At 42.7% G+C, this 19028-nt stretch overlaps 1 protein-coding gene across 2 annotated transcripts in view; it reads right to left on the reverse strand.

Moving 5' to 3' along the window:
• Positions 1 to 11074, reverse strand: part of GABRB3 (gamma-aminobutyric acid type A receptor subunit beta3) — a 284737-nt gene extending 273663 nt beyond the window's left edge. Inside the window, exons 1-3 of one of the 2 annotated variants that reach the window (XM_069559183.1) lie at positions 10879 to 11074; positions 10655 to 10746; positions 10376 to 10443 (exon numbers count right to left, since the gene is read on the reverse strand). In XM_069559183.1, the coding sequence (XP_069415284.1) occupies positions 10376 to 10443; positions 10655 to 10746; positions 10879 to 10958 (240 nt within the window). In that variant the 5' untranslated portion in view covers positions 10959 to 11074. The remainder of the gene's footprint in view (positions 1 to 10375; positions 10444 to 10654; positions 10747 to 10878) is intronic. The other variant, XM_069559184.1, reaches the window with a different exon arrangement.
• Between the last annotated feature and the right edge of the window lie 7954 nt (positions 11075 to 19028).

Consider the following 19028-nt stretch of genomic DNA (forward strand, 5'->3'; position numbering starts at 1 on the left):
ATAGAAGAAAATCTTTTTTATCAATCTAATTGTAAGAGATGTTTAATGTTCATTTTCATAAAATATTACCCATTCTTATATGCACTTGTAGAATTTTTTAATCAAAATTGTGTCTTCTCTGCAGTTTGGACAAGGTCACAAAAAGAGGCTTTATTAATGCAGTAATTTTCTCAGTTAACATTCCTGGGGACTGGCTGTATTAAAAATGATTCTAATTCCATGGGTTAGGCCCACATTTCCTAAACTATGTTCTACAGAAAACTTCATGAACTATTAATAAGGTCCATCATCCCCTCACAAAGAAAAAAATTCCTAAACATGTATTTTAAATACCAAATTCTTCACTCCTCTCATGAAGATTTACAAAATCATTAACATATTAAAGGGCTTGACAATTTCTGCAGTAAAGAAACCTGTTTTACATCTCCAACATAATTTCCAATATTATTCGAGCAGAAACACTGATTATGGGGAACATATGGACATTCTATATAACAATGTTCTTTTTTAATTAATTATTTAATTGGAGGATAATTACTTTACAATATTGTGATGGTTTTTGCCACACATCAACATGAATCAGTCATGGGTACACATGTGTTCTCTTTAGCAACCATTATTTTAGCCCATACCACAAGGAATTACATTCTCATAGGGAATTTTGGTGCCCAGGGCCAAAACAAAGGAAAATTCAGACATGAAAACTCATTCAATAGCACAATCAGCTACATCCTCACACAGAGGGTGAGAATTATCTGCAGAATGTTTAACAGCATAAAAAGGAATATAGCACAATCAATCCTGCTCTTCATACATTCAGTTATTCCCAACCTCTTTCAAATAAGCACACTGCTTTGGAAAGGCAAAAGATGGTATACAACAATGGTGAGAAATTCTGCAGGCATGAATTTGGGTCAGCTCCTGCAATCCCTCCAACACCACAGAAGGCTTCTTGGTCTACACCTTTGGAACCACTATTCTAGACCATAGGAATGGCACTGCTTTCTGTGATCTGGATGTCTTTTCTGCGACAAGTTCACAGGAATTCATATGTGTAAAGCTATGGTTAATTTCATGTGCTTGTGCACAGTTCTGTGCACACTCAAATCTTTGCAACCCCAAGCCCACCAGGCTCCTCTGTCCTTGGATTTTCCAGACAAGAATACTTGAGCGGGTAGTCATTTCCTTCTCCAGGGCATCTTCCTGACCCAAGGATCGAACTAATGTGTCTTGAGTCCTCTGCATTGGCAGGCAGACTCTTTTTCTTTTTTAAATTTTTATTTTTACTTTATTTTGCTTTACAATACTGTATTGGTTTTGCCATACATTGACATGAATCCGCCACGGGTGTACATGAGTTCCCAATCCTGAACGCCCCTCCCACCTCCCACCCCATATCATCTCTCTGGATCATCCCCGTGCACCAGCCCCAAGCATCCTGTGTCCTGTATCAAACATAGACTGGCGATTCGTTTCTTACATGATGGTATACATGTTTCAATGCCATTCTCCCAAATCATCCCACCCTATCCCTTTCCCTCAGAGTCCAAAAGTCCGTTCTATATGTCTGTGTCTCTTGCTGTCTCGCATACAGGGTTACCACTGCGCTACCTGGGAAGCCCTCTATGTGTTTGACAAATACCCAAATAAGGGAATCTCTCCAATAAAACAAACAGAAGATATAGTTTTACCACAAGAGTCATGTGTTACACAAATGCATTTAACAAGTATTCACCAAGCGTATTCTACGTAACAGGCACTGTCCCTGGTGACTAGTCTTTTAAGCTGACATACAGACATGTCTCAGATGGAATTTTAGAGTCATCATGATTGGGAAAAAAAAAAAATTAACAATATTACAATGAATTATTCAAATTGTTGTCTCTTTTAAAACAATTTTTGGTTTGCACAAAAATTCACAGATTCACAAAGATTCACAGATTCACACACACAAACAACTTGTAAGGATGCGTGACCCAGAAAACTTGTTCCTTCTACTCATTAAAGTTAACAGTTGCAAAGTCTAATTCAAAAAAATTAAATTTTAAAAGAAGAGTGATGTGATATTGAACTAAGTAGCTAACACTTTATACATATGTATCAAACACAGTCATGTAGCTTTAAAACAGTAGATTTTGCTATCCTTTAAAGTCAACTCGAAATAAAACAAATGTATTTCATGTTATGAATCATAGCATGACTTAGTAAATATTTTAGCTAAAAGGAATTTTCATTGTAGAACTTAAGTAAAATATGATGATGTAATCAATAGAATCCATATCCTCTTTCAGACTGATTGGAAAAGCACAAATTAGAACTTTTAAAGAGCTGTGACATTCTCATAACTTAATCTTACTCCTATTCATCTGAAATGTTAGTTCCACACATGCTAAGGTTTTTGTTAATTATATCAATGCTTCTGTGGAAAAATGCAAAAAGGGATACATGAGTTAACACTTACAAATGGCTTCTATTTCTCAATATAGTCTCCTGGTAACCACAGAATAAGAGAATTCTACATCTCCCACCACAGAGATTGGAGGCAAGGTCTCCATCGTGAGCCCTGTTGAATTGACAGGACTGAACAAATTGCCAAGAGATGAAACCTATTTCAGTCCTAGTCTTCCAAATTTTGCCGCTAGAGAGTCTTCTTAACGGCTGGCATAAATGGCCCAGAAGTAAACTGTGCTGAAAAGCCAGCAAACAAATGAAAACCTCTGCAGCTACACTGCACTGCTGAACAGCCATCAGAAAGGCAATGCAGAGCTTAATGAACCTCTGTGTTAAGAAGAACCACCAAAACTTCCCTATCATATAGGAAAGCTCAAGTCGCATATACTTCCAGTTAGACACAAAACTGAGTGTAACAAAGGTACCAGTGACCAGTGTTTGAAATACCCCCGTTAATCCTTACACAGGCTGTACATCACAGGGCCACCACAATTAGTTCCCTCCTCTCCACACTGAGATCAGTGTAAAAGCTCTCCAGTGAAGGGGCTAAATGCTATAAAATATGTGACAGCTGAAGGTGCTGTGCCTGCATGCTGAGCCTCTTCAGTTGTGTCCGACTCTTTGAGACCCATGGACTGCAGCCCACCAGGCTCCTCTGTCCACGGGATTTTTCAGGCAAGAACACTGGAGTGGGTTGCTATGCCCTCCTCCAGGGGCTCCTCCTGACCCAGGGAGCCAACCCACACCTCTTACATCTCCTGCACTGGCAGGTGGGCTCTTTACCACTAGTACTACCACTACACTGTATACAATTATGCAAATTCTGATTAAATTAAGTCCCCTAAAATAAAAACTACATATATCACATTTAGCCTGTGAAAGGTTCTTCTTGGTCATAAGCCCAAATTCTGGGTTGTAAAAATATTTCATTGGAAAGCCACCTACCTATTTATTCATGTACTTTTATATCTATCCTTTCATTCATAGATTTTTCTTTCAATCAGTATCTAACAGACACTAGTATCTATTTATATAGCAACTATTTAGATCTTGGTTTTGCACTATGAAAGGGGGTTCTTAGACACACAGATCTGCCTCATGAGATTTACAGTCTCAAGGGGGAGAAAAAAGGGGAAGAAAGCCTCTAAACAAACAAGCACACCAGAATCATACTCACTTGATAGCGATCACTGGATAGTAATCATCACTTGATAGTGATAAAAGGAAAGACTAAGAGAGCACGGAGAAGTAAACTGGAAGATCCACTTTAGATGGCAACGATGGTCATGGGAAAAGGTTAAATCTTACAAGGCCCTAAGAAAGCATTTTTTAATTGCTCTGTAACACAACGAGGTAGAAAGAAACAGGATCAAGTCCCAGCTTTGTATCAATAGTACATCAGCGCTGTTCCTAAGGCTATTTTCTCACCTGAACAATGGAGATGAGAGTAACATCTACCTATAAGGTATATTTCACTAAGCCGATCATCAGGTTTGATGATCAAATATGCAAAATATCTGAAACATTTCATCAACTGCAAAATGACATAAAGCTGTTGTTAGCTGTCATCTCCCTAAGTTATACCTCAATATGCATCATAAGAAAATTTTACAGATTTCCAATGGTCAATAGGCTTGATTTATTTAAACCAAATGTTCAGTAGGCTTCAAGCATGATGAGAATATATATGATATGATACTTCAGGAGATAGTGGAGGACAGAGAACCCGGCGTGCTGTAGTCCATGAGATCAAAAAGAGTCAGTCACGACTCAGCAACTAAACAAGTGTTATGACACAGAACCCACAGGAGAAAGGTTCTGCTACCAACGGAAGGAAAGAAGAGCTCTTACAAATGACAGTATTTACAAAATCAGATGTTTGAATACATATTGCTTCATTGGCAAAAATTATAAAGTTCGTAATATATAAATAAGCAGATTTGTGCCATTAATTCAAACCAAGTACTTACTTCTATGTGCAACACAACATAGATCTACTGAGCCTGGCAAAGGCTCCAGGAAGAGGCTGCTCAGGACAAGGCAATGTGTGGAAGATTCCTTTTCTAAGAGCTGTAGCAACATAAGCTTTACAGCCTCCCTGAGGGGAAAGACAAAAAGCACCCTCTCTGCCTCCCATATCATTCTTTCTAATGTTAAACAGAAACCTCCTTTCATAAAGAGCATATTATATAAGCGCTATTCTCATCCATCTCTTAAGTTTATTATATGTTTCCTTGTCAGTGCCCCAGCATTGATGTTTAATCATAACTTAGGCAGGAAACATACTTCCAGGGAGTAGTAGTGTCCTCAGTAAACAGTCTTACCTCCTAAATGCAGCAACCTGGAACCAAATGCCAACATGCTCACTGGACCTTACCCCTGGAGTGCCTTTCCTGTAAGTGGTTTTTCAAACCCAGTTGGGTCAGAGAAACACTTCTTCCTTTCTGCTGAGTCATCCCTCAGCTTAAGTGGTAACAAGAGCATTAGCACATTTCCAACATTTAAAATGCTAGTAACAATTCAAATGCGATTAACAATTCATATGCTGACTCTGAACTAAGCCAGAGCCTCTCTAGAAGAAATCAGAAAAGGACAGTTTTCTAATATGCGTGTGTTGGGCTGTGATTGTGTGGGTATCTTTACCTCAATTTTCTATGCAGAGCTAAGCCCTTTGTGCTATCACCCAGGCATTTTTGTGCCACAGGCATCTGAGAAGCCAGAGACTGAGTTACTGAGTATTAAGGGACTTGCCTAAGGCTAGATGTTCCCATAAATTTAGAAACAGAACCTGAAACTCCCAATCCCATTAGGCTCTTCGCAGCACAACAGCTGAACTCCTGGGACTCAGCTCCTCTGCCTGAGGACCTGGCCAGGTGCTGGACACTCGGTGCGCCGCGGGCCGAGCAACTCTAGACTCCAGCGCAGGGAGGGGAGTTGATTAACATAAATTTGATCAAAACTGCCTAGAAGCTGAATTCTCCAGCTAATCCCAGCTCACTCAAATCACAGTGACCTTCTTTTCCCACTCTTCTGAAAACAGGAAAGACAAAGTGAGAGCAAATGCTTCTGTGCTGTGCACGAAAGTCAGCTGCACCTATTTTACAGTGAGGCAGCACCAAAGCTGCTTGCTGGGACGTTCCAAAACCATGCTCTTATGTACCATACTCATTTTACACTGAGACACCAAAAAATACGTTGATTCTGAAGAGGAAAATGCAATCAATGAGGAAGGAATACGTTGCAACAAGCATAAGAGACAAATATACCTCTCATAACAACTGAAGACAGCAGATTATATGTCTCCTAAAAGGAACTCTCAACTAAAAAAAGATAACAGTTTATTATTTATATGCATGAAATCAGAAAAAACAATTCTATAGTTACATTTTCATGAACTATATAGTCCGTGGTGTTGCAAAGAGTCAGACACAACTAGTCAACTTTCACTTCAATTTTAACAGATGAATTAAGTGCATAAAATACTAAAGTACAAGTTAAATCATAGAACATTAGCCTTTTTATTACTAGAGTTTGAATCTAGTTTTATATCCTTAATATTTGTGGATTAGTAGCTAAGTCATATCTGATTCTTTTTTGACTCCATGGACACACCAGGCTCTTCTGTCCATGGGATTTCCTAGGCAAGAATACTGAAGTGGGTTACTATTTCCTTCTCAGGGGGATCTTCCCAACCCAGGGATGGAACCCACATCTCCCGCCTTAGCAGGCGAATTCTTAACCACTGAGCCACCAAGGCAGCCCAATATCCTAATACTTTAATTAAGTAGAAATTGAGAATGTATAGTTTCTTTCTGAATTAACAAATCAAACAATGGCTTATTCTAGTAATTCAAATTCAAAAAGAACGCATATGAATGATTTTTAAAGAGTTCCAGAACTACTACAGCCTCTTTCAGTAAAAAAAAGTATATTTTAAAATTAAACTTGTCTAGTTTTATATTTTAATATTCCCTTACATTTCCTATATTTTCAATACTTGTGTCCACTTATCCCTCCACCTATCTATTCAACAGGTTTATTTCACACTTGGACCAGTGCTAAAATTTTAACACCAGAATTATAACACATGCATATAAAAATTTTCAGTAGACAGTATACTTTCATATGTATAATCTCACTTAAAGAAATATGTAAACCAAATCTCAACAATTAGTTAACCATGCTTAGTTTTAAAAGATTATCTGAACATTTAAAACAAGAGCTAAGAGAACAAGGGAAGTTATGTAAAAGAAAATGGTTTTTTGTTTGACTGCTGTCAAGTAAGCTAATTTAAAAAAGAAGTGGCAAATTAGGAGTTTGGGATTAACACACATACTACTATATATAAAAGAGGTAAACAATAAGGATCTACTATATAGCACATGCAGCTAAATTTAATATCTTGTAATAATCTATAATGGAAAAGAATCTGAAAAAGAATATATGTGTATATATATATGTATATGTTTATAACTGAGTCACTTTGCTGTACACTAGAAACTAACAAGATTGCAAATAAACTATATGTCAATTTTAAATAAAGTACACAAAAAGAAAAATTAGAAGCTTAGGAAAAATGGAAATACAAAATATCTCCATTATCACTGAAACATGTTATAGCAAAATAATGTTAAATATTAAAATACTAAAATCCATTTTGATTGTTAATATAAAACCAAAATGCATAATGATATATACATGTATATGTATAATATATCTATTTATTTAATTTTTTGAGGTCAGAGGCATTCTTTGGAGGCATTACCTATATGACCATCAGTAGATACTGTTTTGCAACTATTTAAAGAGAAAAGTAACTATTTGCTTCATGTTCACCCTCAAAGCGTCCACTAACAAGAGCACATCTGTCCTACCTTGAGATATACACCCTTTACATATCCTTATTTCAGATATTAATGGATCTTTATTTCACTAAATATGTTTTCAAAAGCATATCTATGGAAATTTGAGAACAGTTTCAAAGAACCTTCCATGATCATTTACCCTGAATTTTCTCGCTAACTTTGCTCTTCTCACTCCATCTAAATTAACATCTTTGTCACAATATTCATCTTAAACCACAACTTAAATCATGTCAATCATCTGCTTAATAATCTTACAGGCTCCTTAATTCTTGAAAATTAATTAGCATCTGAAATCTTTGGCAAGGCAGAGAAGGGCCTAGGTGAACGGGTTTGTCCTACTTTTCCAGTTTCATCTTTTGAGTCTCTCCACATTTCCTGTCCTGCTGATCTATCCATCCATAGCTTTGCCAATTTCTTCTCTAACCCCAAACATCCTCTTCTGTCTATGCCAGTCACAGTTCTATTCCCCCTACTCACCCACTCAACTTAAGTATCACTTCATAACTTCTTGCAGAAGGCTTTCCCTGTCAGAAGTCCTCTTAGTCTCTCCCCTCCCTCTTTCTGCCTCCTTCCCTCTGCCTTTCCTTCCCTCTCTCTCTTAAGGCATGCCCCTTTCTTTTTTCATAACCTAACAACACTTAAGTTTTGGGTAACTAGTAAGGCAATTAATTAAGGGAGTTCACAAATATAATGCATTGCTTTTAAGCAACGTGATTAAAAACATGGGTTTAATCTTATGATCACATACTCAGTTTTTTCCCTATAAAATGTCAGCTCCAAAATGATACTTAATATTGCTATATATTTGGAAGTTCCTTCAGTAAAAAATAAGTCAAATATAGCAGCTATGACTATGAGCTATGATCCTGATCATGAGTTATAGGAAATCAGGTTTTTCTAGTGGATGTTGTTACCAATCCACTTGTGGAAGATATTTCAGATGTCAGTTAGTCCATCTGTCCAACGGCCTTCAATTTCCAAGTTCATCAATTCCCAATTTTTCTTTACCATGAACTTATACAGAGAGAACCACAAAAATTAACATCATAAAAATGCAAAACAAAAGGTATACAAGAATGCTATGGTACATTATGCATAATTACTGGCTTTGGTATAGGCACTTGAAGATTATTCAATATGATGGCTAGTATTCTCAATTTGTCTTCCTAGTATTGGGTTCAGAGAAAACTGGGACATTTCAGTTCATAGCGCATGAAGTTTTTAAAGGTGCTAAATATCAGCATGATGTCTAAACAACTGGATAGCTAAGTTTAAGAATTCATTCACAGGAAATGTGTAACGATTTGCAACAAGACATTCTCTATTCCCTGGCTGTTTAAACACTGTACAGAGTTCTTAAAGCATCACATCAGTATGTTTCCTTCATTATTTGACAACCAATATAATAATTTTTGACATAAAAATCCACTAAATAGTCTATTAGCTTCTATACAAAACTTTCTTCTCTATAGAATATGAAGTTCCCAATTAAGGAAATCACAGATTACAGAGTATATCTTGAATATATTAACTTGTTTCCTTAAGGTCATAAGACATACTTTTGACAGAATGATTTTTCAAAAATTTGAAAAAGTAAAATAAATGTGATGCTTTTAGTGTAATATATGTAAAGTCTCTGCTTCATCCTCATGTTTTTATTATTAACAACTTATTTATTTATCTATTTATTATTCATACTTGAATATAAATGTCCTTAGTGATATACATTGACAGAAAAGTACTTTTTAAATCACACATCATAATTTTAAACCTTTAGGTTAAGAGTAAAAAATTAAGTAACAGTAGTTTCATGTAGTCAAAGATTTCTTCCTACAAAATCCATACTAGTGTATGCCTTTAAATATATCTTGCTAAACATCTATTTAAAATTATGATTTTACGTTTCTTGGTAAACATCCACATTTCTATGTTATTAGAATGTTTCTCAAAAAAACTGTCCATAAAACATCCGCTTGAAAAAAAAAATCTGAAGCACTAGTTTTAAATAGTGACCCCCAAGATTGCACTTCACACCACTCAGTCAGAATCACAGCCTGCGAGTAAGCATGTCCACCAGAGGAGAAATCCATGGAGTCTACCTCATGGCTCATTATATTCTTGGTGCTATATTTTAGAAAGAAAAGTTGCCAAATGATTTTTTCCAAAAAAAAATTTTTTTTTTCCAAATTCTCATCCTCACAGTTTCTAAAGTGTCACCCAGAAACTGAAACCTGTTTTCAAAAACCCCTGGTATTCCAGTTCAATCAAAAAATGAAAGGGGTCGTTTTTCTCCTTATTCCGTGTGGTCTTAACGGTTCCTGAGGAAGCTGTGACACCCACTTCACACCTCTGGACAGACAGGGACCTCCACTTGCCACAGGTCAGAACACAGAATCTCCTCGCATTAACACAGCCCTAAGCGACACTTGCTTCTCTAGCTTTCCACTCTCCCTGCAGAGATGGCCCGCCAGACCCTCCAGCAGCGTCAGCACCTCCGACAGAGCCCGGCGGATTGGGTCCGGGCTCCGTGTGGCGAGCCCGCCCTCGGAAAAGCCACTGGACTCTGAGGAAACGGACCCGAGCCCGCGCAGGACACGCCGACCACGGCCCTCCGCGCTCTCCAGCGGCCAGCACCTCCTCCACCAGGAAGCAACCCTTGCGTCCCCCTCACCCGGAATACACGCTCCCCCGCGACTGCGCTCTCCTCCCCCGCCCCCCGGCGCCTGTTGCTAACCAGGCGAGACGACCCCGAGCCGCCCGGGCACCGGGGCGCCGACCGCGGGGCCGGCCGGGAGCTCGCGGGCGGCCAGGGCGCCCGCTCCGGTGAGCCCGGACCCCTTCCCACCGCAGGAAGGCGCGCCCTCCGCGCGGCTCCGAGCCGACGACTGCCCAGGGCGCACAGGCGCGCGGGCAGGCGGAGGCCGGCGCGGCGAGGACCGCTCGGGTCACCCGCCCGGTCAGCTCGGCCCGGCAGCGAGGGCCTCCAGCCTGGTGGCGAGGCCGCTGGCGTGCCCACGCGGCGGGGCAGGGGCTTGCGCCTGGGGAAGGCAGGCACTCACCATGTTGACTTCGGAAACCATGTCTATGCTGGCGATGTCGATGTTCATCCCCACGCAGACCGGGGGACCTGCGGAAAGTGCACACGACACGGCCGTGAGCCAGGCTCGGGCACGGGCTGCGGCGGCCCCGGGGCCCGCGAGCCGCCGGGGAGGGGGCGCAGGCCGAGCCCTCCCCGAGCGGCCGCAGCTCGGCGGCAGCGGCCCCCGCCTCCCTCCTCCGCCCCGGCCCCCAGCGCGGGGGGTCGCGCAGCCCGTAGAGGCGGCGCACAGCCTACTTACCCCCGAAGTCCGGTCTCAGGCGAATGTCGTAGCCTTTCAGCAGCTTGTCCACCGTCTCCTTCACAAAGGACATGTTCCCAGGATCGTTCACGCTGCGGGAGGGGTGGGGGGGGGGGAGAGAGAACCGGGTCAGGCGGCGGCTCGCCCGCCCGTGCCCGGCGCGCACACCCGCGCACCGTGCCAGCCGCCCGGCCCGCTTCCCGGCAAGCAAGCCACGACCCTACCTCTGCGCGCAGCACACCACCGCCACCAACACCGGGGCCGAGAAGATGCCGAAAAACCTTCCTCCCGCAAAGCCCCACATCCCTCCGCCGCGCCCCGGCACGGGGGAGGGGGCGCCCCGCCGCCGTCGCGACCCGCAGCCGGGGCTGCTCCTGCCGCTGCCGCCGCCGCCGCCGCCGCCGCCGCGCTGGCCCCGAGCGGAGGAGGGCGCAGGGGGAGGGCTGGGGAGGCGCGCGCGCAGGGAGGAGCGCGGGCGCGGGCGCGCGGCGAGGGCCGGGGCGGGGCGCGCGGGCCGCCGCGCAGCGCGCCCAGCCGGGCCCCGGCGCCAGCGCCCGCGGGCCCCCGGCGCCCGGTGTCCCCGCCGCCTCGCTGGCTGCGGAGCGTGACCCGGGGCTCTGCCGGCCCCGCGCGCGGGCTGCAGCCGCGACCGCGCGGCGCCGGGCAGCGCCAGCGGTGGGCCTCGCCGCCAAGCTCCGCTGGGCCTCCAGGCACCCGCGAAGGAGGGGACGGTCGGCGACGGCGACGCGGGCGGCAACGGCGAAGGAGACGCTCTCCACTCCTCCCGAGACGTCCCCCCTCAGCCTGCTCCCCGGCCTGGCCCTTTGGCCGCGACCCCCGTCCGGCGGCGGTGCAGGCCGAGCCCGCGGCGGCTGCGGAACGCCTCTGCCCGCAGACCTGCGCTGCAGCGCGGGAGGCAGGACGCCGGGCCCGAGGGAAGCCCCCTGCCTCACCTGCGGGGCTCCGAGCCTCGCGTCCCCAGGGTCCAGGAGAGCCAGATGGGCAGCAGGATGGCCGGGAGCCCAGAGCACATGGCGCGGCGCCTCTGACCCGACACGGGTGGGATCCGCTCTCCCCCGCAGTCACTGAACATCTAACGGCGATACGGGGATCCCCGCCCCCGCCCCCACCCACGGGCTTTCCCGCCTGACCCATCCAGCCGCTTGCAAGGCGGCCGGATTAATTATTTATGCAATATAAAACCATTTTCTTAAATTGGTTTCTTCGACTATTTCTCTCCCTCTCACCCCCTGAACATTCCATGTGAGCACTCCCTACCTACTCACATAAATACACTTAAATGAGTGTTAAAGAGAAGGCCAAATAAGCAGGCTTGCTTTATTATCAGAAGCTAGAGTCCGCATCAGACATGGAGACCCTGGACTATCATCCAGAGGAATGGAAAAATAAGATGCCTTTTCTGGTGCAGCCCGGAGCTGTCCGTGGTTCTTAATATCAGACTAGGAACCTCGTGTTCTCCAAGACCGTATCAAACCCTCTGGTTCTCATTTTAATAGACCTCCAGCACCTTGGCCAAGAAACAGATAAACACCGCGGTCCACCCTGCCCTGTGTATCACTACTGTGTTCCTGAGTAACGTTTGCTCCCCCAGGCTCATAGATTGTAGATTTTTCTTTAAAAACTGTGTGCTTCAGACTTCTAATATTGAGGAAGATGATTCCACATTCCTACTTGTGGAATCCTGCAAATCAAGTCCATTCGTTGCTTGATAGACTTCCTCGGGCCATTCCAAGACCTAAATGCTGCTTTTCTGTTTTTTTTCTACAAAGCTTACGATTTTCTTTTCTATTGTCAAGACATTATATAGGTAAATATCCAAATCTAGACCTTGGATCTCAAGCTGGCATGTTTCTGGAATTAATTTTAAATATATTGCCTTTTATAAAAATCAACAATTTCCTGAAAGGTTGGTATTGAGATAGGTTAAGAGATCAACTTGGGCTTTTCTGGTGGCTTAGATGGTATAAGAATCCACCTGCAATATCGGAGACCTGGGTTCCATCCCTGAGTTGGGACAATCCCCTGGAGAAGGAACTGGCTACCCACTCCAGTATTCTTAGCTGGTAAATTCCATGGACAGAGGAGCCTGGCGGGCTACAAAGAGTTGGACACAACTGAGTGACTAACATACACAAGAGATAAACTTAGTCTCCTAATTATGTTCTGAAAAAAAATCTAGTTTTCAGAATAGATACAAAATACTTTGTATTCTGTGTCCTGTTCATGTACAATGGAATGATCAGGAATATTAGATTAGATCTGGATCTGTATCCCTCCATATTCATATTTCAGTCTGTTTTTCCTGTTTACATGTACCTCTTTTAGAGGAATGCCCCACTGGGGATTACAGCTATAGAAAATAAACAGTGAGGATGGGGTGCTTGAGAAAAGCCAACAACACAGCAAGAGTGATCCCCCTTTCTATTAATATTATTTTACATGTTCTAAAACTTGAAAACCACATTGCAAGTGTTATTATCATCCAACCACGCACCACCTCAGATCTTGGCTTCAACCAGTCTCTGAGCCTCTTGACCGTATTTATCATCCCAGCTGCTGCTTCACCATGCAGTACTACAAGAGCCGTGATCAGCTTTACATGGGAACATGTTCACACCCCTCACCACCTGCCCACATTGCTTTTCTCTTACCTTGCACCTTCAGGCTTCTCAGCAAAGAGGTCCAAGTGTGACAGGACCTACTCAGTACATGCAAATGTGCAATCTGAAATGGCGGTAGAGTTAACCATCCATGTGGGGGACCTTAGAGGAATGGAAGATGGGAACCAGGGGAATAAATGACTCACCCTCTGTTTCTCCTGTGAAATGTCCTGAGATAACATAGCAACTCCTTTCTTTCCCTCTCCTTGCATGCCTGGATCTCCTTTAGCTTCACTCCTTTTTTCAGCAGTATTACCCACCCTAGAAAAGCAGTAGCACTTCATTTTGCCTTGGGATATATTTTCTGGTGAACACAGGGTACATCATAAACCCACCAGCAAATTATTAAAATTGTCGCCTAAAATGCAGTCTTTTTCCAGTATGGTATGGGCATAAAAACAGAAATACAGACCAGTGGTACAGGATAGAAAGTCTAGAGATAAACCTACAAACCTATAGTCACTTAATCCATGACAAAGGAAGCAAAAATATAAAGTGGAGAAAAGAAAACCTCTTCAATAAGTTGGCTGGGAAATCTGGGCAGCCATATGTGAAAGAATGAAATTAGAACACTCCCTAACACCATGCACAAAAATAAACTCAGTTAGATTAAAGCCCTGAATGTAAAACCAGGCAGTATAAAACTCTTGGAGGAAAACACTGGGAAAACACCCTTTGATAAAAACCACAGCAAGATATTTCTTGACTCACCTCCTAGAGTAATGAAAACAAAAATAAAAAGAAATAAATGAGGCCTAATTAAACTTAAAAGCTTTTGCACAGCAAAAGAAGCTATAAACAAGGTGAAAAGACAACCCTCAAGAAAATATTTGCAAATGAAGCAACAGACAAAGGATTAATCTCCAAAATATATGAACAAGTCATGGAGCTTAATATCCAAAAAATAAATAATCCAATCAAAAAATGGACATCTCTTCAAAGAAGTCATGCATATGGTCAATAAACACATGAAAAGATGCTCAACATCCCTCATTAGTAGAGAAATGCAATTCAAAACTACAGTGAGGTATCACCTCACACTGATCAGCATGTCTATCAACAAAAAAATCTATGAAAAATAGATGCTGGACAGGATGGGGAGAAAAGGAAACAGTGTAACTGTCGTTGTTGTTGTTTAGTCCCTAAGTCATGTCCAACTCTTTTGCAACCCCATGGACTGTAGCAGATGGATTCTTTACTACTGAGCCACCAGAGAAGCTCTTACACTATTGGAGGGACTGTAAATTGATACAGCTACTGTAGAGAACAATATGGAGGTTTCTTAAAACACTAAACATAGACCTACCGTATGACACAGCAATCCCACTACTGGGCACATACACTGAGAGAAATCACAAGTCAAGAAAAAGACATGTGTACCCAATGTTCATTGTAGCACTATATACAATAGCTAGGACATGGAAGCAACCTAGATATCCATCAACAGATGAATGGATAAACAAGATGTGGTATATAGATTCTTTACCATTATACCACCTGGAAAGCCAGGTGGGGTGTGTGTGTGTGTGTGTGTGTGTGTGTGTGTCTGTGTGTGCACGCGGCACACACACACGCTCAGTCATACAGTCATTTTCAACTCCTGCAATCCCATGGACTGTAGCCCACCAGGCTCCTCTTTCCATGGGGTTATCTGGGCAAGAATACTGGAGTGGAATATATTTCCTCCTCCAGGGGATCTTTCCAAACCAGGGATTGAACCTGCAACTCATATGTCTCCTGCATTGGCAGGCTGATTCTTTACCACTGAGCCATTTGGGAAACCCACTGGAATATTACCCAGCCATAGAAAGGAACAAAACTGAGTCGTGTATAGTGATGTGGATGAACCTAGAGCCTGTCATGCGGAGTGAAGCAAGTCAGGAAATGAAAAACAAATATTGTATATCAACGTATATACATGGAATCTAGAAAAAAAATGGTCCTGATGAGCCTATTTACAGGGCAGGAACACAGACGTAGAAGTAGAGAACAGGCTTGTGGACACAGAGGGAGACAGAAAGGGCAGGACAAATTGAGAGTCACACTGACATATAAACACCACCACATGTAAACTAGAGAGCTGGCAGGAAGCTCCTACACAGCACAGGGAACTCAGCTGCCTCCTCTCTGATGACTTAGAGGGTTGGGATGGGGAGTGGGCTAGGAGGGAAGCTCAGGAGGGAAGGGATATTTGTGTACATATGGTTGATCCACTTTTTGTACAAAAGAAACCAGCACAGCATTGTATAACAGGTATATTCCAACAAAAAGAAGAAGAAAAGGCAGTCTTTTTCTAATGTGGAGACAAAAATCTAAGATAAATATTGTGACAGGCATACACTGGTATAGTCAAGATACAATAGTTGGGCAAGCAACCCCTGGCTGCCTTCTTGTCTCAGCTTCCCCAGCAGCCTTCTATAGGGTTGAATGAAAACAAAATCCCAGGTAACTCCAACCTTCTATTCTCTTGTCAGGATTCCTGAAACCAAGAATACTTTTATACTTTTACTAGATGGTGCTAACATATTAGCCAAATTGGAAGGAAAAATTTGATGCAATTCTTGCTTTCATTTATTTTCTATAGAAAGAGAAAAAGGTTTCAGGTTTTAGGAGTCATACAATGGATAAATTTTCATGTCAGAATAAAATGGAGATGAATGTCATTTTGTTCATAATAAGGTGGTTTTAAACAGACTAGGATAATTTTAAGGATCCTTAAGGTAAGAAACTATGACAAACTTAGGCACTGTATTAAAAAGTGAAGACATCACTTTGCCAACAAAAGTCCATATAGTCAAAGCTATGATTTTTTCATTAATCATGTATGGATGTGAGAGTTGGACCATAAAGAAGGCTGAGCGCCAAAGAATTGATGCTTTTGAACTGTGGTATTGGAGAAGACTCTTGAGAGTCTCTTGGACTGCAAGGAGGTCCACTCAGTCCATCCTAAAGGAGATCAGTCCTGGATGTTCATTGAAAGGACTGATGCTAAAGCTGAACCTCCAATACTTTGGCCATCTCATGTGAAGAGTTGACTCATTGGAAAAGACTCTGATGCTGGGAGGGATTGGGGGCAGGAGGAGAAGGAGACGACAGAGGATGAGATGGCTGGATGGCATCACCGACTCAATGGACATGAGTTTGAGTGAACTCCGGAGTTGGTGATGGACAGAGAGGCCTGGTGTGCTGCAATTCATGGGGTCGCAAAGAGTCGGACATGACTGAGCGACTGAACTGAACTCTGTGTATTCTTACCTCCTCTTCTTAAATCCTTCTGCTTCTGTTAGGTCCATACCATTTCTGTCCTTTATTGCACCCATCTTTGCATGAAATGTTCTGTTGGTATCTCTACTTTTCTTGAAGAGATCTCTAGCCTTTCCGATTCTAATGTTTTCCTCTATTTCTTTGCACTGATCCCTGACAAAGGCTTTCTTATCTCTCCTTGCTATTCTTTGGAACTCTGCATTCAAATGGGTATATCTTTCCTTTTCCCTTTGCCTTTAGCTTCTCTTCTTTTCCCAGCTATTTGTAAGGCCTCCTCAAACAAACATTTTGCCTTTTTGCATTTCTTTTTTTTTTGGGGGGGGGGTGGTCTTGATCATTGCCTCCTGTATAATGTCACAAACCTCCATCTGTAGTTCTTCAGGCACTCATTCTATCAGATCTAATCCCTTGAATCTATTTGTCACTTCCACTGTATAATCCTAAGGGATTTGATTTAGATCATACCTGAATGTTCTAGTAGTTTTCCCTTCTTTCTTCAAAATGTCTGAATTTGGCAATAAGGAGTTCATGATCTGAGCCACAGTCAGCTCCCAGTCTTGTTCTTGCTAACTGTATAGAGCTTCTCCATCTTTGACTGCAAACAATATAATCAATCTGCCTTCAGTATTGACCCTCTGGCAATGTCCATGTGTAGAGTCTTCTCTTGTGTTGGTGGAAAAGGTGTTTGCTATGACCAGTGCATTCTCTTGGCAAAACTCTGTTAGCCTTTGCCCTGCTTCATTTTGTACTCCAAGGCCAAACTTGCCGGTTACTCCAGGTATCTCTTGACATCCTACTTTTGCATTCCAGTCGCCTATGTTGAAAAGGACATCTTATTTGGGTGTTATTTCTAGAAGTTCTTGTAGATCTTCATAGAACCATTCAAATTCAGCTTCTTCACCATTACTGCTTGGGGCATAGACTTGGATTACTGTGATACTGAATGGCTTGCCTTGGAAGTGAACAGAGATCATTCCATCATTTTTGAGATTGACCCAATACTGCATTTTGGACCCTTTGTTGACTATGAGGGCTACTCAACTTCTTCTAAGGGATTCTTATCCACAGTAGTAGATATCATGGTCATCTGAATTAAATTTTCCCATTCCAGTGCATTTTAGTTCACTGATTTCTAAAATGTCACTATTCACTCTTGCCATCTCCTATTTGACCACTTTTAATTTACCTTGATTCTTGGACCTAACATTCCAGGTCTATGCAATATTGTTCTTCACAGCATCAGACTTTACTCCATCACCAGTCACATCCACAGCTGGGCATTATTTTCACTTTGGCTCCGTCTCTTCATTCTTTCTAGAGTTATTTCTCCACTCTTCTCCAGTAACATATTGGGTACCTCCTAACCTGGGGAGTTCATCTTTCAGTGTCATATCTTTGCCTTTTCGTACTGTTCATGGGATTCTCAAGGCAAGGATACTGAAATGGTTTGCCATTCCCTTCTACAGTGGACCACATTTTGTCAGAACTCTCCACCATGACCTGTTCACTTTTTGTGGCCCTAAAAAATGGCAACCCACTCCAGTATTCTTGCCTAGAGAATCGTGTGGACAGAGGAGCCTGGTTGGCTGCTGTCCATAGGGTTGCACAGTCGAACACGACTGAAGCAACTTAGCATGCGTGCAGGCATTGGAGAAGGAAATGGCGACCCACTCCAGTATTCTTGCCTGGAGAATCCCAGGGGCAGGGGAGCCTGGCGGGCTGCTGTCTATGGGGTCGCAGAGTCGGACACTACTGAGGCGACTTAGCAGCAGCAGCAGCACACGGCATTGGCTCATAGTTTCATTGAATTAGACGAGGCTGTCTCATTTTAGGCTCACAATACCTTACAGAGAGGCTAAATAACTTCCTTAAAGTCACAACACTAAAGACAAGATTCAAACCAAAGTCCAACAGACATACAATCACTTTTTGCTAAAACATTCCAAGTATGGTCTACAAAGGAAGATAATTTCATATTGTCTCCTGAACACAACTAAAGTTTAAGAAAAGAGAAAGAGAAAGAGTGCTTGAAAAGAATATTACTAAAGAATGAAGTGAGGGGTCTGGGGAACACACCATGTTCTGGGCTGGCTATTTTAATGCATGAACACTTAACTATTACAACAATCCTGGGAAGTAAATATTGATACCTTTTTTTTTTCTTCCATAAGAGGAAATGGAAGTTTAGAAGGTGCAAGAAGGTCCAGGGTTACAGAAATTGCAAGGCTCATAGTTGGGAATAGAAATCAAACTCAATCAGTCCATAAATATTTACTGAGTGTTTACTATGTACCAGAGCTATTACGAGGCACTTAAAATAGAATATTAGAGATCCCCTACATACAGCTCAAGGGCTTCCCAGGTAGCTCAGTGGTAAAAACTCAGCCTGCAATGCAGGAGCCACAGGAGGTTCGATCCCTGGGTTGGGA

This window comes from Ovis canadensis, chromosome 18 (assembly GCF_042477335.2).
Source record: "Ovis canadensis isolate MfBH-ARS-UI-01 breed Bighorn chromosome 18, ARS-UI_OviCan_v2, whole genome shotgun sequence".
In the NCBI taxonomy this organism is placed as follows: Eukaryota; Metazoa; Chordata; class Mammalia; order Artiodactyla; family Bovidae; genus Ovis; species Ovis canadensis.